This window comes from Embiotoca jacksoni, unplaced genomic scaffold, assembly GCF_022577435.1.
Source record: "Embiotoca jacksoni isolate LCO1_2020_lvr unplaced genomic scaffold, fEmbJac1.0.p SCAF_34, whole genome shotgun sequence".
Taxonomy (NCBI): Eukaryota; Metazoa; Chordata; class Actinopteri; family Embiotocidae; genus Embiotoca; species Embiotoca jacksoni.
The window spans coordinates 2629536-2652173 of record NW_027185386.1 but is presented as its reverse complement, the minus strand read 5'-3'; the positions used below and the strand labels follow the sequence as shown (position 1 = coordinate 2652173).

Here is a 22638-nt window from a genome sequence, read left to right as displayed (position 1 = left end):
GGGAGACCAGATTTATGCCCCCACAACATAAGTGAAACACGTCATAGAGAAATATACCTGAAATCTTGCAAGTGAGGGCAGAATTAGACTCATAAACCTCAAATAGAGGGACACAGCAGTGTATAATGAAAATATCATTAGATACAAAGTTATGTATATAAAAATAATACAAATGACTGACACCACACCGTGTACGCTGCAGGGAAATGGATTACTTTTGCTGGTATATTTGTGATGTAGAAACACACAGATGAGCCTGGTGATCATTTAAAAAGCCGTCAGCATTGTTCATTTGCAAATTATCTTAACATTTTTGGCATAAATTTGAAACCATATGTATTACTGTGTTTAATTCATCTTTGCATCATACAGAATAAAGCCCAGCAGCCCCCCTTCCTCTCTCCTCCTCCTCCACCTGTCATTCTAAACATACCACGTTGACAACATACATGGAAAATACCTGACTCAGCTGTGCTGCTATTAAAAGAGCTCAAATCCCAGAGTATTGCCGCAGGGCGTGCAGCCACAGCTCCTCGGAGAGGGAACCGAACCGGACGACCAGCGGAGAAGGAGAAGCAGTGAGTGGAGGCTGAGAATTCAGTTATTTACAGTGTTGAAGTTCAGACTCTTTAAGCTACTTCTGCAACCAGTGGTGGTGGTGGTGGTGGTGGTGGTGGTGGGGGGGGGGGGGGGGGGGGGGGCTTGATTTTGTTGGAGTGAAATGGGGGAGTCCTCGTGACATTGAGCCTTTGTGAGAGCGACGGAGTCTATTTTTAGAGCCCGGTTTATATTTAGAAGCGTCTTCTCGGGCGAACAGCCGCGGCTCGGCCGGAGTGAACCTCCAAACTGAAAGGTTATCTTTTGAAATTAAAATTCTCCGGCCGGACTCAACGTTTTGAGTGTCGGTCTTTAACGTTTCAGATGACAGAAAACTGGCAGTGTGGATGAATTATTATAAAAACCTGGCCCCTCTGACATCGGAGCAGCAGGCCGAGACGTAAAAACAGACTTTGTGGTTGTTTTTCATTGCTGTTCGTGGCTGTTTTGTGTCTTTTTGTGTTTGTTTGCTCTCTAATTGTGGTCATTTTCTTTTTTTTTGTATCTCTTTGCAGTTGTCTTGCATCTCTGTAGTTATTCTGTGTTCATCTGTGGTTGTTTTGCATTTATTTGGTTGTTCTGGTCTCTTTAATGACATTTTCAGTCTGTAGTTATGTTGCACCTGTTTGTGGTTAATTTGTGTCTCTGTAGTTGCTTCAAATGTCTTTGTAGATGTTTCGAGTCGTAGTGTCGTTGTTTTTTTTTAGGTTTTTTTTGTGTGTTATTCAATTTTTCATCTCTTTGGAGTCCTAAGTCCTTGTAGCTGTTTGTGTCTCTTCGCAGCTGTTTTGTGTCTTTGAAGACATTTCAAGTCTTTTTGTGTCTCTTAATAGTCGTCGTGCATCTTTTTGAAGCCGTTTTGTCTTTTTGTGTTTGTTTTTTGTGTCCTTGTCGTCATTTTTCATCTCCTTGTAGTCACCCTGAGTTGCTGTAGCTGTTTTGTGTGTCTGTTTCCATTGTTTCTGTCTCTTTGTAGTTGTTTTGTGTGCGTTTTGTGCGTCTTTGCGACCGTTTTGTGCCTTTTTGTGTTCGTTTTTTGTCTCACAGTGATAATTTTGTCTGTTTTGTCTCTCTGTGTCCGTTGTGTCGCACCGCCGCCGTTTGTTGATGTTTTGAGACTCTACGTAGTTGTTTTATGTCTTTGTATTTGTTTGTGTCTTTCTGTAGTTGTTTTCATCTGCGTTTGTTTTGAGTTGTTCCGAGTCATTTTTGTGTGTCTTTGTGGTTCCGGTCCGTTAACACGACGAAAACAAACAGCGACTGTAATCATCGTGTGTCCAATCAGTAATCAGGTTAGAATCACACACACAAATGTATAAACTCCTGAAATGAAAACTAAGACCTGTGTTCTCTGTCTCTGTTTCAGACTCATAAGAACATTAGTTAGATTTAAAGATGGTTGTAGAAGGTGAGATGGATCCGACTGTAACAGAGCCAGAGAGCTTCTCGGTACGAAACGCTCCTTCATTAGCTCCTCGATGGTGTTTGACATCCCATCTCATCTTCATCACCGAAAAACCAAAATCATTCTCCGTTAAAGAAGCATGTTTACGTCTCCAAAACATGCTTCAACGGAGGAACCTGTTGACTGACCGCGACTTCAACGTCAACAACGGTGGTTTTTCATTCCATTTAATTTAAACTTTTTTCTCTCTGCCGCTCTCGTTAGTCAGCAGAGGTTAACGCACAAAGACTGGAAACGGTTACCAACGGTTACCAGCACTTTTTAATGCTCACGAATCAACACATTATACTTTCATTTCTTTATCTGGTACAAAAACTCAAGTGTGAAAGTTACAATTTGACGTTTCACGGTGAAAAACAATGTTTTAATGGCACCTTTGTTAGAAAAGTGATAACTATGATAAAAAAAAAAAAAAAAAAGGTAGATTGGCATTTTTACACTTTTGGTTTTTGTACCGTTTAAAAGAAAAAAGAAAAGAAAAGGTCAAACTTGTGAGTTTTTGAGGTGCCGGTGGATTTATTTATTTTTTTATCAGGGGAAGGCTAGCCGTTTCCCTCTGTTTCTAGTCTTTATGCTAAGCTAGGCTAACCAGTGCTTGTAGTTTATTAGAAGCTTCCAAAAAAAAAAAAAAAAGAATTCAAACTTGATTTCTGCATACTAAGAGTAAAGCATTTCTCCAGGACATCTTGCAGGAGATGGACTCGGTGTGGACCACCACCGTCCTCCTGGTGCCCCTCGTGGTCGTGCTGACCGCTGGACTTTTCTACCTCTACGGCGCGATCGTCAGCCTGCTGTCCAAAACGTCCGTACGCAACAAGGTGCTGGTGATAACCGACGCGCTGTCCGGCCTCGGAAAAGGTAACAGAAATGTTGTTGTTGTCGGTTTTAAGGAAAACGCTTTCGAGCGCGATTCGCCTCGATGTCTCAAGCTGTCGCGCGTCTCGTTTGAAAGAATGCGCAGGCGTGTTTCACAGAGGAGGCGCCAGGCTCATCCTCTGCGGGAAAAGCTGGGAGAAGCTGGAAGAGCTCGCGGACGACTTGGCGAACGCTTCGGATCCCACGGTAGTAAGTTTACGAGCGCCGAAAACGACGTCAGACGACCGGTTTGGTGGAAGAGGTGACAAAAAAACAAAAAAAACAAAAACCTTTTCCTTCACTCAGACGTTTCCCCCGAAGCTGGTGCTGCTGGATTTCGGAGACATGGGCAGCCTGCCGGAGGCCGTCGCCAAGATCCTGGACTGTTACGGCTGCCTGGACATCCTCATCTTCAACGGCAGCATGAAGGTCAAAGCTCCGGCGCAGAGTCTGAATCTGGAGACGGACAAGCTGCTGATGGACAACAACTACTTCGGGCCCGTCACGCTGGCTAAAGGTAGACGATGGAAACCACCTGAAACTGGATTTTTTTTGTTTTGTTTTTTTGTTTAGCCGGTGAAATGTGGTTGACATTTCTGTTTTCCAGGTGTGCTGCCCTCCCTGATCTCCAGGAGAAGCGGTCACCTGGTCCTGGTGAACAGCATCCAGGGGAAGCTGGCCGTGCCGTTCCGCACCGCGTGTGAGTTCAGAGGTTTAATGAAGAAGGGGAAAAAACCACAGGACACGTTTAGGTCTTATTTGAGGCGCCGCAACGCTCTAAAACTGGTTTCAAGCGGGATACCTCGGTGAATACTGCTCCAAGAAAAATACGTAAAGTACAACGAATGTTAGCATAAAGACACTCAGACAAATAAAATAAGCAAACAAATAAGAGACCAGAAAATAAATAAAAGTCAGCACAAATTTGTTTTAATAAATAATCTCGTTATTTTAAAATTAGCCAATAGCATAAAACAAATGACATTAGCCTCAACAGCTGAAGTTGCTCTTCCCGGTGTTTTTCCAGACGCGGCCTCCAAACACGCCGTTCAGGCCTTCTTCGACTGCCTGAGAGCCGAAGTGGAAGAGTACGGCGTCTCCGTCAGCACCATCAGCCACACCTTCATCAGCCGCTCCGCGTCCGAGACGACCAAGGCGGCGACCTCCAAGTCCGTCTGGTCGCGTGAGTAAAAATTTTTTTTTTTTTAAAAATCAGAGGACGTCACAGCGATTCACGGCTTTCGTTTTTACAGCCGGATTTATTATTATTTTTTCATCTTTCTTTTCTCGGCAGTGCTTTACACCAAGAAGCCGCTCGGCGTCTCTCCGGACGAGGCGGCCGCCGAGATCGTGAAGACTTTGAACAACAAGAGGAAGGAGGTGGTGATCGCTCCCTCGCTGCCCAGGGCGGCCGTCTACGCCAGGTCCTTCTTCCCCAACTTTTTCTTCGCTGTGATGGCGGCGGGCGTGAACAACGCCGCCGCCTCCGAGAAGATGTAGAGCTGTCGAGTATTTATGACCCCCGAAGGTTTTCTGGATGAAATCCTGTTTATTGATAATCCCCCTTCCCCACGGAGCCCAGATTTCCTCCATATCGTTTCTGTCCACATAATCTGATTTATCACTAGAAATCTGCTCCACTGATTATCCGTGATATCAAATCCTCCATCTCAGTTCCTTTCCCCCGAACAGTTATAAAGTTGTGTTTCATCGAGTCGCTTCCATTTTCTTTTTTGTCTGTCAAGTACTTTACACACAGAAAATAGCTTGTTAATAATTTGTTGATTGTTTGGTGCATAAAATGTCGGAAAAAAAAAAAATGCTGATTTTTTTTATTCCCCTCCAGAGCGCAAATTAATGTTACTTTTTCTTGAGTCAAAATCCAAATATGTTGAGTTTACTTTGATGGAAATCTACAATTTATTTGCTTTCAAGGGATGAATTTTGTCATTTTTTCTTAAAAAAAACCAATCAAATATAAAATGTAATATTTACAAATCTTTACAGCTCCAGTTCGGGTTGGTTTCTGGGTCTGTGATGAAATGCTGAAGCAGAAACGTGTAGTGGGGGGGCCAACAGGGGGCCCCCTCAGGAGGTGTATGATGATGCAGAATTTGCATAAAAAGGTGAAAAATGTTGCTTCTGTTTTTGTATTTGTCGACTTGATTACGTTTAGAATACAAATAAAAGTAGTATTGTTGTCACATTTTTTATTTTAATCGATTTCATCCTTTAATAATGTTTTGTTTTTTTTAATTTCCCTTAAATTAAAATCTAATTTTCACAACAGCTTATTTCTAGAATCAAGGTCACACACAAAAGTTTCCACATAACGTCAGAGAAAGTTAAATAAATGGCTTCAACTTGATCATGTTCATTTCATTTAACTAAATTAATTAAACCTTGCAGGTCTTCTTGTAGAGGTTATTAAATCTCGTGAATAATTAACCATTGTCATGCGGCGCCCTCTAGCGGACATGTTGGAGAACGACTCCTCTTCTACACGCTGTCGAGTTGTGTTTTATAACAAATGGCCTTAAAAATATTGTCCAGACTCTCCGCATTAACTCACCGGTTGGACGTCTATCAGCAGACCGCCTTCACTGCGTTAAGCTGCGGCCGCGGGGTCTCGGTGGAGCACGACCGACTCAACCGGCGCTTCACGGTCACTCCAGGCAGCGGCGCCGGTAAGCACACGCCCGGGAACGAGGCTCCGTCGCCGGGGGGAGATCCTGTACGAGAGCCCGCGTCCAACCGGCGGCCTAATCACACACATTACTGAACCACTTTTTTTTTTTTTTTTTAATTTTCTACCGAGAATATTCAGATGCTTTTGCTGTGCCAGCTGTTTATTAGTTCCTAACTCACACGCAGACTGTTTATCTCGCGAGAGAAAGCTCAGCGAAACTCCATTCAAAAAACCTGTGATTTTTAAGGAGCCTTTCGCAACGGTCACTTCTCCAGCCGATATCGATGACTTGTACTTTATAGGATTTGGTTCGACCAGTCTAACGGTTCGGCATGTATACAATTAGCAGAACAAACACATTACACTGCATTTTGTGTGTGAACTTTCGGCAATATCACAATAGCAGCAGACAAGTAATTGGGACCTAAATACTGATATTTTTTGAAGGGAGTTTGGTATTGTGTGTTCATAACCTCTTGTCTGTTTCGTTCTCCAATATGGATAATCTAACTCCCCACATTTAAATTAAACAGAGGAGGTTGTAACTGCTCTCAGTAAAAAAAACAACAACAAAAAAACATTAGTTAATTTACTCCAAAATATAATAAAAGAATAAACTATAATTCCAGGTAAACAGCTGTTACTGCATGTTTGTTGCCTCATGGAGAATATAGCTGTGCACACCTGGAAACGACCAGTGTCGTGTCATGTCACACCCCCCCTTTGGGATCCTGGTCTTGTTAACTAGTGTGTTAACTGCATTGTGAAGTGCTTCCTGTCCTCTCGGTCCTCAGGGGTCCATGAATGCGCCGTGCTGCACTACAGATTCACCGGTGAAAAGGAGGTGGACCTGATGTCCACCTTCGTCCCCGAGACGTTCAGGGGCCAAGGTGTCGCGGCGCTGCTGTCGCAGGTGAGAGTTTCAGGGCATCAGTCTGCTCCTGCAAAGTTAAAAGTGAGGTATTTTTCTTACATACAATTTATTTCTCCTTTCACAGGCTGCCATGGACTTCCTGGTTGAAGAAGACTTGAAGGCTCACGTGTCCTGTTGGTACATAAAGAAATTCATCGAAGACCACCCACAGCAGCCGTATAAAGACCTCGTCATCAATTGTTTGTCCACCACGGGCAGCGATGCTACCTCACATTAACTACACTTGGATTTAAAGTGGGACTTGAATGAAAAGTGAAAATGCCAAATCAGCGTTAGTGTAAATTATAGCATATTTAAAGAATAATGAATGTAATGTAAAGTATACATCGGTAAAATAACTGCATTTTTTTATTTAATCTAAATAAATAGAGCGTTGAAAATGACGTTTCATTTCTCAACCTGAGACTATTAAACTGATGCTTATTTTGTATGTCAGATTACACTTTTTTTTTAATGGTTTGTCTGTATTGTTTGTTAAGGTGTAATGTTGGGATATTGATTTTGTCCCCTTTTTTTGCAATTAAATTTAATTAATGAAGACATTATCTTTTTTGTTTTATATTTTCAGCTGAAGTCATTCCTTCTGGTTAGTTTTCTGGAGGTCCATCTGAAAATGATCCCGTCATTGAGGAGAAAAGAAGATTCAAAAAGACGTGTTTTACAACCAGGTTTTGTGTTATTTTGTCCTGCAAATCACGAAAATCTCTCGCCGCTGGGACACTGAAGACCCGCGGACCACGACAGGTCTTCTGTTGCACCTTTAAAACAGTGAGATCTTCTTGAAGACCCTCCTCCCGGAGTGATTACTAACCCGTCCAACGCAGCCTGTCACTTGGTGATCACCTGGATGATCCACCCGCAGGCTCCGCCCCCTCCAGCAGGAGCGCCTCATTAGTGCTGAAAGCTTGTTTTCTGGCCTCTCCAGCTGTCAGTGAAGCTGGTGGAGGAGGTAAATGATGGTGTGTGTGTGTGTGTGTGTGTGTGCGTGTTGAGGTATGTAGATTGCAGGTGTCTGCCGAGTCCTTCACTGAGGGTCTGAAGGGCCGCGTGACGAAGGGAGGAACCCCTCGCAGTCACACCTGTGTTTTTCTACAAGGTTAAGTTTGAAATCTAACCCGAGTCGGAGAGAGGGACCTTCGTGACAAACCTTCTGAAATGTCTTCAGACTGCATGTTGCGTAACCGCATCTTCAGACGTCCACCGTACGGTAAAAAGCCACAAAATGCTCAGAAAGGGATGAAATTTCTAGTCGCGTATTAATGAGTCAGTAATAATACAAAGATCGCCTTCACGCTGATGAGCACGAGAGAAAAACTCGTACTTGTTGGCATTAGGGCGTCACTCATATCGACATGCTGATGGATTACAGACGTTCGAGGTCTTCAGAGGATGAACCCTGATGACTTCGGCGATCCCCCTAACTCGTGAACTCGAGACTCAATCAATCAATGAATTACTTTGATACTGAAGAAAACTTAAAAAAATGTGCCAATTCTCAACCAAATTCTGCATTTATAATTAGCATATATATATATATTTTATTTTCTAATTTCAAAGTGGGTTTATTCATAATTTAGCACAACATTCAGCAGAATGATCATCTGGTCATCGTACAGCAGTGTGTTTCACGTCTGCAGCATTCAAATGACTCCAATTATAATGTACATTTATATAGTTAAAAAAAAAAATCGAAGTAAAACAGGACTAAACTGTGATGAACCTTCGGTGAACCTGTGTTGCAGATAAAATCCCAACTGGAAGGAAAATGGTTCAAAAAATAAAAAGAAAGATGCCGTAAGAAGCAGAAATCTTTCCTTTCCTCTCAAAACGAGCTTTGAATCGACGCCACAGCGGCGGTTCGTCTGCAGGGAGAAACGAGGGCTGAACGGGGACCTTCACAATAAGAGATACTAACAATATCAAAGGTTTTAATTGGATTTATTAGGCTGAGTGAAGAGCATACCGTTCATAAAAAGCAGAATCTTACTGTATTTTGTACTTTCATTACATCTTCAGTAAGAGATAAAGCGTGCGATAAGGAGATATTCTGTAATGCATCATCTACTTTTGCTCCAACTGATGTCAGTCCAACTCCATTAATGACATTTCCTGTCGTGGCCTGCTGCTGTCAGCGTTTGATTTATGTCTCTAATTAGAAAAATGTACTTTCACACCATTAAGAAAAGCATCGCATGAATCACAATCAAAGACAGCAGATTGCTGATTTTAAACCAGACACACAGTTATTGTTTTTTTTTCATTTTTTTTCATAACAACAGAAAACGGTGAAATGAATCGTTTTGATGTTGTTTTTGTCTTTGTGGGCTTTCTCGGTCGTTTCGCAGCATTTTCTGGTCATTTTCTGCGACGGTCCAGCGCAGTCATGTTGTAAGTGCTCCGCTCTTTCCTCTCATCGAGTCGGCCGTCGAGCCAATTTCAACGCATCTTCGATAAAAAAAAATAAAAAAAAGGCCGATTCAGCTGTTGAAGCCGGTACGAAGGGCGTGTGCACATCCTGCATCTCGCCACAGCTTAGTGTGAAGACGCAAAAAAAAAAACCTGCAGCCCTCTTTCCCTTCCTCCCACAGATAATATCACATGGAGAGATTTGATTACAAGCATGTTATGTCAAAGCCGACCGTGTCACATTATCTCTGGAAAAAAAACCAAACACAGAATCTGGGTTCCGGCTGCCCAGACGCACATCGGATGTGCGGCGAGGAACAACAAACGGAACGAATGCTCGACGTATTAGACATTTAAATCCAGGAACAAGAGTCAATCTGGGTCCAGGAAATCAAAAAACTGTTCCAGTGGGTCACGGCGTTGGATGGGAGGAGGGTGGGGAGGGGGGGGGGGAGATGAAGGTTCAACAATAAACCTCTCCTTGTGTCTCCGGCACGTCGTCCATCTCGACCACGTACGGCGTTCCCGTGGACGGTTTGTGGCCGTTGATCGTCGGTTCTGGCGGCGCCTCATACCGGTCCCACATCTGCTCGGGGAGGTCCAGCTCCATCATCTTCTGCTTGATCATCAGGCTCTTTTCGATGTTCCGCCGCTTGTATTTAAACTCTATGATGGTCTTCGTGTAGCGGTTCAGCGCCGTCACCGCAGAGCCCATGCAGGTGCCGAACGAGCCCCATGCTAAGCTGCGAAAGAGGGTCGAAAACGAGATTAGACTGCAGACGTGCAAAGTAAACTTTTTTTGCACACGGTATATCAAAGTTACTGTCGCGCCATTTTTATTTGAGCGTCTAAGTAATCAATTTAGTCCACGATCGACTAAAAAAAAAAAAAATAAAAAAAAAAATAAAAATCATAGTTCTCGTGGCTTTTATACGACCGGAAAACAAAAGTGAATAAACTGCCCAGTCAGCGACTCTAAATCTTCGAAGTGAAGTTATTTCAAATTCAATTTTCAACTCTATTTTGCACTCTTATGTTTCATATCGATCATTATCGATAGTATTCACCACTGTAACAAATCTCTGTAGATTCATCTTCAATCTGTGGACAAAAGTATGATCCAAATAAACGATATTAGCCGGCAGTCTCTCGATTTAGTGACGTCAATTAAAAAGTGTAGAATTTTTTTTTTTTTTTTTTTTAAAAGACCCAAAGATTTATACTGTTTTTCTGGGGAAAATATTTTCAACTTGTTTTTTTTTTTTTTTGCTTACAAGCTGGGATGATTTTAGCGGAAATAAAGTGCTTACGCATAAGACCAGCTGTAGTCCCAGGTCTTGGGCCTCCAGTCCTCCGGCCCCATCGCGACAGCCAGCTGGAATATAGTGGTAAACATCATGTGGGCCACCATCCCACAAAGGCCTGAGAAACAAGAAACAAATCAGAGTGTATTACACAGTAAACTAATAACTAGAACAAAAAAAACCTAAAAAGTTGGCACACAAGAAGATTGCTTTTAATTTTCCAGAAAAATGAAACATGTTTTATGAGTTTCTTTTTACAATCCTGAGTAGCTGATCGATAATAGTGATTTTAATATGGATATTGAGACAGTTAGTCAGAAGGGAATCACTTTCCTGTGTTTTTATTTCTAATGCCAGTTGTTTGTTAATGTTCATTTTTTAATGCCTATGTTAATGCCATAATTCGCTTTTCAAAATGTAAATGTTAGTTGTTTTTAACTTTTTTTGTGGTAATACTATTTTCTATGCTAATGTTAGTTTTTATTTTATTTTATGCACGAACAGTAGTTTTTGTTAATGCCAGTGTTTGTTGTTTTATGTTCACATACGTGAACGTGGCATGTAGTTAAAAAAAGAAAAGAAAAAGATATACAATAATGTGTGGCATACAATTTTACCTCTTAATTTTCAAGTTTCTAAAAAGCTGTTTTTATAAAAACCTAGGATGAACTCACGGTGTGGATCCGAGATGAACTCTTCTATTGAAACACTACTATAACAAAACGAGCTGCTTTAAAGGACCGCATTGCAGTCGGACCGGTAAAACCTGATGTTGAAGCCTGAAATATTCCTTTTGGATGAGACAAAAAAAAAAAAAAAAGAGCCAGATGTGTGATGTTCAGACAGACGCTGCAGTCTGCCTCGCCACAGCTGCTTTTCTTGGGATTAACTCATAACAACAGCGGGGGATGGGAGTCGGTGGGGAGGAGTAGAGGGAGTAGAGGGAGCTCCTCTGGGGAGGTACTTGGCACGGCCCAAAACCCCGGCTCCAATCCGATTAGTCCACAAACCAGCAAATCCTCCGAGGCGGCGGGCGAACGCAGAGCGGTTAGCTGCTCCGAATGATCGCCGACTGTTCGGCCGTCGTGACCCGCCGCCCCGCTAACGCCGGGCTCCTCCTGCAATTCATCTCCACGTCTATGTGGACTTTAAAGACACTTTACTTTAAGCCCGCCTAGTTAGCATTTATATACAGTGTACTGAAAGACTCATAGAATTGTTTTATTTGCACGATAATGTAGATTTAAGGAGGCACAAAGCGTATTGAGATACAAGGTTTGTTACACCGAACCGTTCGAAGGGCCGGCGCTTTAAAAAAACAAAAACACTTTATAATAATTGGTAAATGGTGATCGGATGAGACATCTGTCATCCCGGGGATACCTTCAACCAGCAGGATAAATAAACCACGCAATGTAGGAGCACAATTTACAAGGACAGTTAGCACGTTGGAAGATTTGTTGCTGTCTTTAGAAAATGGAAGATGTACGCATTAAAGGAACTCGTTTCTTGCTGTCGTCACACCTAAAAAGAAGATCTCGTGATCTCACAAATCCAGCTGACTTGCAAAGTAAAACGCAGACGCGTTGATATTCACGTCTTGAGTTTAAAATGTTGACATCAATGAAATACTTCAAACATCCGTGTGTCTGCATAAAAGTACGGAACATTTCGTACACAAATAAATAAAACATAAATCATCGAAAGGATGAAAAAAAAGCAGCGTAGAAATATTCAACCTTTTAAAGGAAAAAAAAAAAAAATCATCATTTTAGAGTTTCTAAGTGAACGTGAAAGTTGGGAGCTGATTTCTGCGGCGTTACCTGACAGGGCGGTGCACATGGCAGCGAAGGCACTGAGCTTCAGCTTGTCCATGACGCTGAAGCAGGGGCACTGCTCCAGGATCATCAGGGCGCCGCCCGTGAAGAGCAGCGAAAGGTACAGACTCTCGGCCACGATACATAACCACAGCACCCCTGGGGATGTAGAAATAACAGGCGGGGGGGAGGAGACGGGGAGGGGGGGGGGCAGAAATGAGTTGTGTTGTCCCAGTAATACCATGTCCCTGATCAATAATCCTCCTATTAGTTTCCAGGATATCCTGAACCAGATCGTGGATGGATTTATAAAATCAGGACAGCAGCTGTCGTTATGTGCAAAAGCTAGTTCTGCTCAACCTGCGATTTTAAGTAACATAAGGAGTAAATATTGTTAATGAATGCACATGGTAAGACGCAAATACCTCGCTGTTGAATCTGTCGGCAAAAAAGTTCACTGACGACGATTTTTTTTTTTTTTTAAACACTTATTTTGTTGCACTCAAATGTAATTTGAGAAAACAATTTAGCTGTACGGGAACATCATTTTAACTTTACACCAGAGAATAAGGACAGAATTTGGCGCCAACCTGAACTGTATTGCTTATTATGAAGAAAAAAAACCAACAAGCATTTATTTGAACTTGTAGTAAAGTAAAGACTGCAATTATGTTTTCTTCAAATAACAAAAATCCACCAATATATGCAGGACTATGAAATGTTAATTGTGTTTCCTTAAAAACACAATTGAAGGAGTCGAGTGAACTCATTTAACGAATCATTTAAAGTCGAAATACCGTAAATCAGAAAACTATACATTGTTATGAAAGCACTTTTGTGTCTGTGTTATTCATGCATAAAAACAGGTTTGAAGGCACATTTTTTTTTGTACTACGATGAAAAATCAAATGGAAATCCAAGCAGCGTACCGCTGAAGGCATCGGCATGTTAATGGAAATGATATATCAAATATAACCAAAGGGAAAGTCACGCTGCCACATTTAAAAGCATTTCAATATAACGTCAACTGATCTCCGTGTAGCTCAACACAAGTCAGATCCACCAATAGAAACTCCTCTGATCCATTAGTCCCGCCCACTACATCCAATATATTAGTTGAATCAACATGGCATTAATTCAACTTATATATTTATATTAAGTTAATTAAAATAAAATTAGTTGATTCCACTTAAGTCCTGGTTGTAATATGATATGTTTCACAATGCTGTCATCATTGTACTTCAAGATCAGATATTCTGGCAGAAAAAAAAACACGTCAGTGAATTTTAGCGATACGTTAAGTATTTGCGTGTGAAATTTAGTTGATAAACATGATTTCACAAACCTCTTTCATTTTCAGGTGCAATCTCTGAGAAATCTCGACAGTCGAACCCTGTGACAAAAAAAAAAGACAGTCACATGAAGTTTTCAGGAAGATAATAATTCATTTTGTTCCCTCAAAGAAAAGAGAAAATATTCCAAGAAAAATGTTCAATATTTTGACAAAAAGTCAAAGATATGATCAAAAATGTAATATTTTCAGAATAATTACAATTTATTTAAAAGAAAAAAAATCTTGATGGTTACAGAAAGATAATTTGAATGAACTCAATATTGAAGGAAAAAGTCGTAACATTTTGACAAAAAAAAGCATTGACAGTTTAAAACTAAAGAGTCGGACTTCTCAATGAACTTACGTTACGTTTACACTTCACAGTAAGCAAGACATTCCTGCATCAGCTGGAAGAATGCATACTCGGCATTATTTATTTGCAAGACATATCCACCGAACGAGCCAACTAGCTTCTGGTTTAGCACGATGCTAACTTAAAAGGGAGTAGAAGAAAAAAACTAGAAGTTATGCAGCTCTTCAAATGTCATCGGGCCGAATGAATCTCGTGAAGGGAGTCACTTCCACGTGGTTGTGAAAGCTCAAAACTATTTAGGAGTAGGCGTAGCTTATAAAATGTGCACGTGTTGACAGGGTTTACGTAATTTCTCTCACGAGCCAGAAGGGGAGTCCACAATCATGGACATCCATCCGCTCTGGCCGGAGATCTGAACTGATTGTAGAATCTTTCAACTTTACGGTTGGACCTCCTGAGAAACTGTTTACATACGCTGGCCATATTGGTGGAAGCCAGCAGATTAGATGGACAATTTGTCTCTTATTTGCATGTAAATCTTGAATTAAACCTTTTTTACTCAGTCTTGCTACCGGAGCTTATGAAACCAACTGGGGCGGCTTTCATGCAGCGCAAAGAGAAATGGTTCTAATCTGGAAGCTCTGCCAGTTAAAAACTAAATCTTATGAAAAAAAAAAGAAGAAATTCACTCAATGTTGAGTGTCTTTTATGCATCTGATTATTTTGCATTCTGACCATTATTACACTTTTTGTCACGACATGTTTCTTAACACGTTGGTGAAAATGACAGGCTACTCTACACGTAATGTTTTTGGGCCAATATGATTTCCTGTTAAAGAGCTATTAAATTTAGAATTAGGTTATTGATTAGCATTGATCCTCTGATACTTTCTGCAGACTTTTCCATACATTTAAATTTAAAACTGTCCGACAGGCATTAAATCTTTCTTTTCTTTGTCAATTTATCAGGATATAAAGCTGCCAGAAACTGTTGCAGGCACCTATAGAAAAGTACAAATCTTTAGTCATAAGAAAATATGTGCTTAAATAAGCCTGTAAATCTCTAAAATTTGAAAAAATATCTTTCCCACATCAGCAACGTTCTTCTCTTTTGTCACCTTGTTTGTACGCGATACATAAATTAAATTACTTCACAAATGGGCTCCAGAGGGTTCAAAAATTATGCAACTGCAGTAACTGGATTGACATTTATAAGCTGATGATTTTCCTGCTGTTTCCTCCATCATCACTTCCTCTTTTTTTGGTTTTTTTTTAAAACACCTCGGCTGCACCTCTTATCCCCGCCTGAAATCCAAAGGGGGGGGGGATCGCGGTCGGCGTCTTACCGTTCATGTCGATCGACTGCTCGCAAGAGAAAAATATGCCCGCGTGGAACTTCCTCAAAAGAAACTTCTCCTCTCCCGTCTCGAAGATGTACTGCACCAGGCGGCTGTCGTTGATGTTGGAGCTGTTGAAGCGGATGCAGAACGGCTGCTTGGCCTTCATCGGCGGCCCCGTGCAGAAGGGTTTGACCACCTTCCTGGTGCCCTCGCACCAGTAGCTGGTGGTCACCGCTGATAAGGCAAAAGCAAACGCCATAAAGTTGAGGGTGAGCGCCAGGGAAGCCCGCCGCCCGCGCTCTAGCCTCATGGTCGAGGACCAGGCCGAAGGGAGATGAAATGAAAAGGCAACTAATCCTGGCTCTCGATATGCAGCCACCGTGTTTCGCCTCCCAGCAGATATATCAAATCTTCATAATCTTGTTGCGTTCGGAGCTCCTTGGGTGAGAACGGCGTACATCCCTCCGCTGACTCGACCGACGCGCCGCCACCTCGGTTAAAGGATTCCTTCTCTGCACTTCCACAGGAACAATAGAAACCCATGGCAGTCTTTGTTTTCCCGTCGGTCGCTTCTTTCCAACTCTTTGACCCTTCACTCTGCGCCGCTCGTCCAAACCCATCGCTCCTCCCCTTCTACAAATCTTTTTCCCCTGCAATATTATCCATTACAAATGGAAAATTATGGTCCTGACTTCCCTTTGACCATATTAGTAAAAAAACAAAAACAAAAAAAACAACAGATTTCTGTGAGTTTACAATATAATAAGTAACGAGGTTCTCCATGTTTCTCCCTGATTTTACTGCTTTTGGAAAGTCTTTGCAGCCTCAGGAATAAAATTGAGTGCCTGTTCTACAGTCAGTGACCCGTGACATAATGTGTGCAGTTTCATGAAAATCCATCCATAAAGTGTGTGTGTGTGTGTGTGTGTGTGTGTGTGTGTGTGTGCGTGTGTGCAGGGCAAATCTCCTCATGTCTAACAGCCTTGCTGATGTCGCACACACAAATGAAGACAAATTACATGAAGGAGGCGGCAGATGTTGGAAGGAAACACTCCGGCGCATCTGTCTTTCTCTCTTTATGGTTTTACATCATTAAACTTGTCAAAATATTCTGCAGCTCAGGCTTTCAAGTGAAGCTGTAAGTTTGAGCTGACAAACGTCAGGTCAGTCGGTTAGGACGGCGGTCTTAAGGCGTGAGCCTCGGAGATCCCGCGGTAAATACAACAGCTGACAAGAAGGTGTTTCCTCTTTGCTTCTTTTGGCACTCTGCAGTTAAGACTTAGAGGTTGATCAACTATTGCTTCAGGATGATTGCTGTAATATTAAAATGATGACATTGCTTGAGGTGAGTTGCATCATTCGCTGAAGTGCTGCCATAATAAGAAAACAATCAGTTGCACAACCGTATCAAACATCAGCGCAGGCAGAGGCGGCTTTTCGTAACTCCCGTACCAAGATATTTGGTAAAAGGTGAATTCAGGTTGATGTCAACCTTTCTGTACTTCTACTACTTCTGTGTTTGCCATTAATGTATCTGTTGTGTCACGACGGTTCATGCTGACTTTGTCCTCTCCACCTCCGTTATATAATAAAATCCCGGTTTATTTCCACGCCAACGTTATGCACTCGTCAGTCCCACGAGAGGATGCCGTGTCAGTGTTTTGACTCGTTTAAGGCATTAAAAGCACGGTGGCTTTGGTTTCGCCATCGATAAACGTGGTTTATTTGAGGAAACTCTACTTAGTCAGTGACGGGAAAAGATTTCTTAAAAGAAATCGCTTGTTCACGGACTTGAGGTCTTAGCTAGCTGCCTGGATCGTCCATTTTACTAACCGCTTACGAGATTCTCCGTTCAGTAATACGTGCTTTGTTGAAGTAAACTGGAAATTAACTTTACAAAAGTTTGATGTAGAAGTCAAAACTGGGCCAACATACAATTTTATGTCGTCTTGGTTTGGTATTGTTTCAAATGTATTCCGATGACGACAGTCTGTTTGGATGGATTCATGTGAATTTGGTTCGTAGTCCCCAGAGGACGAAACCAGCTGATTTTTGTGAAACCCTGACTTTTTTTTTCTTCCGTGGATTAATAAAGTGTAAAGTCTAAATCTAGTCTAAGTCTATAAAACATATCTTCATTGTACTTTTTGTTTTTATTCACACTTGCACTCAACCTGGAAGTAAAGCTAGAATATTCCCCTCGTATCAACCCTGTCGTGTTTTCTGAGTCAAATCCAAAACACGCCGAAACATCAAAACTTACGGAGAAACAGTCTTCCAGCATCACTGCGTTTTAAGTCCACAACAATGACAGCGTTCAACTCATGTTGGGACAATTATAACACAATAAATATGACATATTACTGTCATTGTGTATCTGTATGTCTTCGACTAGATTTCGGATGCATCTCAAAAGTAAAATAGTGCAAATCTCCGACATTTACAGCAATTCTAAAATGGGTTGTACGGTTGACAGCGTATATATATTTGCATAAAAACTCCTAAAGTCTACTTTCCTCTAGAGGAAAGATCTTTGTGTCTCAAAACATTTGGATTCATTGTCTTCTTAATTGCTCTTTAAATTCGACTTTGACTGCATGAGTCGGAGCATCTGAGTAATTTCCCTGAACATAAAGAGATTACGTCGAACATTAGCTTCCATGTAATAAAAATATGAACACAGGATGAGTCGGTCCAGCTTTACATTTGATTAAGCAGTAAGCCGTTTGTACGGTGCTTCCTGGACTCATTGCTTTTTTACATAACAATACCTGCCGGAGCATAAAACGGACAGATGTGAGGTTTGAATGAAGGCCTTTTCCCACGAGATAGAGCTGCTCAATGTTTTGTGCATTTTATGACCGAAACCTAAACGATTATGGAAAAGTATGTGATGATATTTTGAAAGGTTGAAGATTGAACTTGGGTTTCCTAATCTGATTTGGTGAAAGGTAGGCATGCAGACGCTCCCAGATTATGTTCAGTGGTTTCAAAGGAAAAAAAAACCAAAAATATTTCTAGCATAAACAAAGTTTAAATAAATGTGTAATACATGTCCTTTAACTCATCATACCTGTTGGTAAAACACAGCAGCCTCTTGAGTCCAATGGTTTGTTGACCCATCCATCCACCCTGACATCCTCCCTACATGGACTTTTTGGCTCCCTTGACTCCCCTGTTGTAATCACTACGACCACTAGAGGGCACTGTCACAATAAAACAGAACTATGGGATGTGAGAAGCTTACCGAGGAAGTAAATAAAAATAAAAATTCCAAGTCATCATAAAACAAAAACAACAAAAAGTAACAATAAAATACGACAGTAAAAAAGCACCAGCGATAAAAGAAACCAAAGTATGCAGCAATAAAAGTAAAAATAAAGTATAAAGTAGTATGAAATCTGCAAATTATATCTGAAATATTTAACCTCTGGAACCTGAAGCCTTTTTTTTTTTTTTTTTTTTTTTTTTTTTTTTTTTTTTTTTTTATATCTAAGAAGCACAATTTCACCCAGATTTTGTCAATTTGAGATATTGAGGTGAGTTATCATCATTCCAGATGTTTTAATTGTTGCATTCATTGACTCCCTCAGTTCAGATTCAAATACCAGTGATCAGGTTTTAAACCTTTAACTCACCCGGTGAAGAACGTCGGTGTCAAACTGCCATTTGTCGCCTTCTTCAGTCAACATTGTACTGAATTTTTTATTTTAATTAAACATATATTACAATGAAATGTATTATTTGACCAACAATTAGTACAGTGACTTACTACTGTCACCATCACTCATAATATTCTGCACGGTAGAGCATTCAGTGCCAGTTCTACAAATGAAACAAACTCTCAAATAAAGATTTAATCTAAAATTAAATGAGCAAAATAGTAAAGGGGGGCGGTGGGGGTGGGGGGTGGGGGTGTGGGGGGGGGGGGATAGAAGGAAGAAAGGTGGATGAATACAAATACTACTACTACCAATCATTTTAAGTGTAGTTTGAAGTATTACAGAGCATTAAATCCAAAACTGGTGTTGCAGTTTGAGAAACACGAAGGTTTCCCAGATGTTGAACTTTTTAAAGTGTTTGCCACCTGTTGTGTTTAATCCTCTGCTTATACCGCCGGCATTCAACCGTGTCTTCAAAAAAAGGTGTCATAGCTTCATGTGACGCGGTTATCCCCTTAATCTTAAAGACAGCTGTCGGGATTTAGGGAGTGATGACCATAATCCCGTTTGGCACCTTGAGGGGCTTGCCGGGGTGAAACGCTGGGCAGAGCGACGCCGAACGAGCTGCGCAGAAGTTCCAGCCGAGGTGTGCAACGCAGGAGAGAGGAAGCGAGATGGGGAACACGAAGAGCAGCGCTTTGTCCAAGGAGCTCCTGGAAGAACTGAAATCCAACACCAAGTACTCCGAGGCCGAGCTCTGCACCTGGTACCAGTCCTTCCTGAAGGAGTGTCCGAGCGGCAAGATCAGCAAGCAGCAGTTCGAAGGCATCTACGCCAGCTTCTTCCCGAACGCCGACCCCACGGCGTACGCGCGGCACGTGTTCAGGAGTTTCGACACGAACGCCGACGGCACTTTGGACTTTAAGGAGTACATCGTCGCGCTGCATCTCACCTCCGGCGGAAAGACTCTGCAGAAGCTGGAATGGGCCTTCGCCCTGTACGATGTGGACGGAAACGGAACCATCAGCCAAAACGAAATCCAAGAGATTGTTAAGGTATTTATACTTTATACTTACACCGCGGCGCAACAATGAACATGTGAAAGTAGATATAATAGAAATTTCAATTATCCCAGCATACTTAATACAAATGAAAAAATTTGGCAATATTCACAAAACTTTCCATGACATGGGTAAATGTTAAAAAACCGGATGCTATATTATATTAACATTTCATTTGATCAATTCATTTTCAGCTTGGCAGATAATTTATCTCTTCATGTATTGCTAATTACCCCTTTAATACCTAAAATGTTCTTCTCACAAATAAAAAAAAAAAGAAAAAAAAAAAAGAAGCTGTTTGTTGTTGAGTCTATCAAGTAACATTTTTGATTTGCTAAAAAAATAAAATTAAAAAAAATTAAAAATCAATTTTACCGGTTATTTTCTTGAATGATGATGTAGTCTGTAAAAACCTGTAAATTGGACATCATAATTAAAAAAAAAAATTGTGAAATTGCTTCAACAAACTCCAAACTATTGAATTTTTACTAAATAACAGCAGGAGTCTTATTTCAGAAGCTGGAACCACAAAATGTCGGGCAAGTTTGCCTGACAAATGGCTTCAAATGGCATAAAAACTGTTATTCTTATGATGGTTTCAGCACTAATTGGAGCACCCAACTTTAGAGTCGCCTCCTTCTTCTTCATTGTGAATAATTTGTATTTCATGATTGAATTCAGCATTAACTGTTGAAGAGATCATAAAAACGATTCACTCTCCTACAGTCAATATTCAACATGATTCCCATCAATGACCAGAAGAACCTCTCCGAGGATGAAAACACGCCGGAGAAGAGGGCTGAGAAAATCTGGGCGTTTTTCGGGAAGAAGGATAACGGTAATTTAAAACTCCATTTGACTCCTTCACGCGTTACTATCAACACTTTACTACGCCGTCAAAAGTACCAGCAGTTTGTTTAACCCGTTTGCTTCGTATTTGTTCCTTCACAGATAAAATTTCGGAGGGAGAATTTATTCAGGGTGTGATGGACAACAAAGACATCCTGCGCTTAATACAATACGACGAACCTCAGAAAATCAAAGACAAGCTGAAAGAGAAGAAGCAATAGTATATGGGATTTTTAAAAAAAATGTTGTTTTTAAGACATTTTAACATGATCTGACTGCTTGTCCGCTTGATCAACTCTTTTTATTTTTTTTTTTAAATTTCATTTATTCATTCATTTTATTTGTTGTCTGTTTTGGCAAGCAGCCAGTGTTGCATTTTTGTCTTTGTACCCAGAAAGCAAGAGGAGCAAAGGTAGTTGAAGAAACAAGCAATGCATTGTTTACAAGTTCTCCACGATGCCCCTCGATTGTCCAAACGTAGTGTAAATATCTATTTAAATCTCCGTCCAGCTGTGGATTGGTTGTCAACATCATTGCTCTGCCCAACAAAGCCGCGACACGGTAACTCCATATTTCATTTTAGCCAGGATGTGACTTTTTGGATATTTCACCATAACTTAAACCTTTGAATGTCAAATTTTTGTGATAGCAGCATGAAACGTTAACGGCAAAATAAACTAGTCCAGCTAAATGTTGGTAACTTAAAAAGTCCCTCTCCTTGCGTTGATTAAACTCTTAAATCTCTGTTCATCAAAATTACATAATTAGAAGTGTGTTCGAAGAAAAAAAACTCCTCTAATGTGTTCAAGTGGCTTATTGTGACTCCACATTATTGCCTTCACTCGATATGCAGCCCCATGATGCTCCCCGCCTCCTGTCGTCATCCGCCCCTCTACTGTGTAGTAAGCCCCGCGCCCAAGTTGATCGGATTGGTTCGAAACATCGTCCAACCATACAGACGTTTTACTTCAGGATACTTTAGCAAAATTTCAGTATTAAAACCTCTGACAGTTTTGGGAAAACCGCATGAATAAATTAGTCGGCCCAACGGCCTCTGACTCAAGTGGATGATTTCATTACATATTTAAATGTATTTAATCAAAATAAAAAAAATTAATAAAAAAGAAGCTGGTTATTTTTGCTTCCACCAAACGGTGTAGTTTCTAAATGTTTCGTACATTATTTTGGAAGGTCTTTGAGAGTCGTTAACTTTGTAAAATCGACTCACTCATTCAGTTTTTAAGTGCTCTCCGACCCGCCACTAGCCTTTTTACCGACTCTAATTTACTCTCTCGTATCTGGCAGGGTAGCAAGCGTGTCTTTTCACACTTGGATTCATTCATTACATTGATAGCAAGAAAGTCGGGACGAGAGCTCCTTATGAAGGGAATTAGGCTCAGGTTAACAATCCACCTGGATCAACCAATCCTCTTAGGAGCTGAAGGTCAGATGAGACAAGCAACGTCCTCACTCAAGTGTCCGGTTTGGAGAATATGGGCTTGGCTCAGTGAACAATACGCTGGATTCGCTTGTATACTAATCACAGTCCAACACAAATCCAAGCCTGTTGCCCCTTTTTGGTTTATAATTATAATTATGTCATTCATTTTCTTACCTGAAATTCACGTTATTGCAGCATTACTTTTTCCCCCCCGAATTTATTTAATCGACCTTTCGTAGCACATAATTCAAATTCTACAAATGTTTTTAGTTTTAAATTGGAGTGTACAAAATGTGTTATGTGGATGGTGTTCACGTTTTTTGCAGTCAAAAGAAAGACATAAATAACATTTACGAAAAGCGAATAATTTTCAGCCCCTCCTCACCGTCCGAATAATTCGTATATATTCACGCTTGCTGGCGAGCGAGCTTCTTCTTCCCTCACCGCTCCCACACATCTTATGGTGAGTTTACTGCCACCAACTGTTTGTTGGTGGAATAGCATTTAAGTCTGTTGAGCTTGATTTTTCGTATGTTAAAAACTTTAAAAAGGTAAAAATGTTAAAGTTAAAA

The 22638-nt window shown here is 41.0% G+C and overlaps 4 protein-coding genes across 7 annotated transcripts; 3 read left to right on the top strand and 1 right to left on the bottom strand.

Annotated features, from left to right (window-relative positions):
* Positions 1 to 467: 467 nt before the first annotated feature.
* LOC138207809 (dehydrogenase/reductase SDR family member 7C-B-like) lies at positions 468 to 5123 on the top strand. Of its 4 annotated transcripts, none has more exons than XM_069165324.1 (7): positions 468 to 578; positions 2743 to 2920; positions 3015 to 3127; positions 3224 to 3434; positions 3525 to 3617; positions 3945 to 4100; positions 4212 to 5123. In XM_069165324.1, exons 2-7 carry the CDS (start codon positions 2758 to 2760, stop codon positions 4415 to 4417), a joined length of 942 nt encoding a protein of 313 aa, XP_069021425.1. In that variant the 5' UTR covers positions 468 to 578; positions 2743 to 2757; the 3' UTR covers positions 4418 to 5123. The 4 variants fall into 4 exon arrangements, with proteins under 4 accessions (XP_069021425.1, XP_069021427.1, XP_069021429.1 ...); XM_069165326.1 differs by lacking the exon at positions 468 to 578 and adding an exon at positions 791 to 853; XM_069165328.1 differs by lacking the exon at positions 468 to 578 and adding an exon at positions 884 to 997.
* A 281-nt stretch (positions 5124 to 5404) lies between these two features.
* LOC138207846 (protein NATD1-like) lies at positions 5405 to 7080 on the top strand. The gene is made up of 3 exons (XM_069165394.1): positions 5405 to 5604; positions 6401 to 6519; positions 6605 to 7080. The coding sequence occupies exons 1-3, from the start codon at positions 5448 to 5450 to the stop codon at positions 6755 to 6757; spliced, it is 429 nt and encodes a 142-aa protein (XP_069021495.1). The 5' UTR covers positions 5405 to 5447; the 3' UTR covers positions 6758 to 7080.
* Positions 7081 to 9409: 2329 nt separating this feature from the next.
* On the bottom strand, positions 9410 to 15363 carry LOC138207810 (germ cell-specific gene 1-like protein). The gene is made up of 5 exons (XM_069165329.1): positions 15060 to 15363; positions 13413 to 13460; positions 12074 to 12226; positions 10257 to 10368; positions 9410 to 9689 (listed from the first exon to the last, which is right to left on the bottom strand). Exons 1-5 carry the CDS (start codon positions 15361 to 15363, stop codon positions 9410 to 9412), a joined length of 897 nt encoding a protein of 298 aa, XP_069021430.1.
* Positions 15364 to 19389: 4026 nt separating this feature from the next.
* rcvrna (recoverin a) lies at positions 19390 to 20846 on the top strand. Its single transcript, XM_069165421.1, has 3 exons — positions 19390 to 19770; positions 20503 to 20614; positions 20728 to 20846. Exons 1-3 carry the CDS (start codon positions 19390 to 19392, stop codon positions 20844 to 20846), a joined length of 612 nt encoding a protein of 203 aa, XP_069021522.1.
* The last annotated feature ends 1792 nt before the right edge of the window (positions 20847 to 22638 follow it).

Excerpts from the sequence above, each read along its gene's own strand:
- LOC138207809 (XM_069165324.1), top strand. The coding sequence starts at position 2,758 with ATGGACTCGGTGTGGACCACCACCGTCCTCCTGGTGCCCCTCGTGGTC. Across the intron at positions 3,435-3,524 it reads GCCCGTCACGCTGGCTAAAG|GTGTGCTGCCCTCCCTGATC; the intron begins GTAGACGATGGA and ends TCTGTTTTCCAG. Across the intron at positions 3,618-3,944 it reads CGTGCCGTTCCGCACCGCGT|ACGCGGCCTCCAAACACGCC; the intron begins GTGAGTTCAGAG and ends GTGTTTTTCCAG.
- LOC138207846 (XM_069165394.1), top strand. The coding sequence starts at position 5,448 with ATGGCCTTAAAAATATTGTCCAGACTCTCCGCATTAACTCACCGGTTG. Across the intron at positions 5,605-6,400 it reads CACTCCAGGCAGCGGCGCCG|GGGTCCATGAATGCGCCGTG; the intron begins GTAAGCACACGC and ends CTCGGTCCTCAG. Across the intron at positions 6,520-6,604 it reads TCGCGGCGCTGCTGTCGCAG|GCTGCCATGGACTTCCTGGT; the intron begins GTGAGAGTTTCA and ends CTCCTTTCACAG.
- LOC138207810 (XM_069165329.1), bottom strand. The coding sequence starts at position 15,363 with ATGAGGCTAGAGCGCGGGCGGCGGGCTTCCCTGGCGCTCACCCTCAAC. Across the intron at positions 10,369-12,073 it reads CATGTGCACCGCCCTGTCAG|GCCTTTGTGGGATGGTGGCC; the intron begins GTAACGCCGCAG and ends CTTGTTTCTCAG. Across the intron at positions 9,690-10,256 it reads GACTACAGCTGGTCTTATGC|CTTAGCATGGGGCTCGTTCG; the intron begins GTAAGCACTTTA and ends CCTCTTTCGCAG.
- rcvrna (XM_069165421.1), top strand. The coding sequence starts at position 19,390 with ATGGGGAACACGAAGAGCAGCGCTTTGTCCAAGGAGCTCCTGGAAGAA. Across the intron at positions 19,771-20,502 it reads AAATCCAAGAGATTGTTAAG|TCAATATTCAACATGATTCC; the intron begins GTATTTATACTT and ends ACTCTCCTACAG. Across the intron at positions 20,615-20,727 it reads TTTCGGGAAGAAGGATAACG|ATAAAATTTCGGAGGGAGAA; the intron begins GTAATTTAAAAC and ends GTTCCTTCACAG.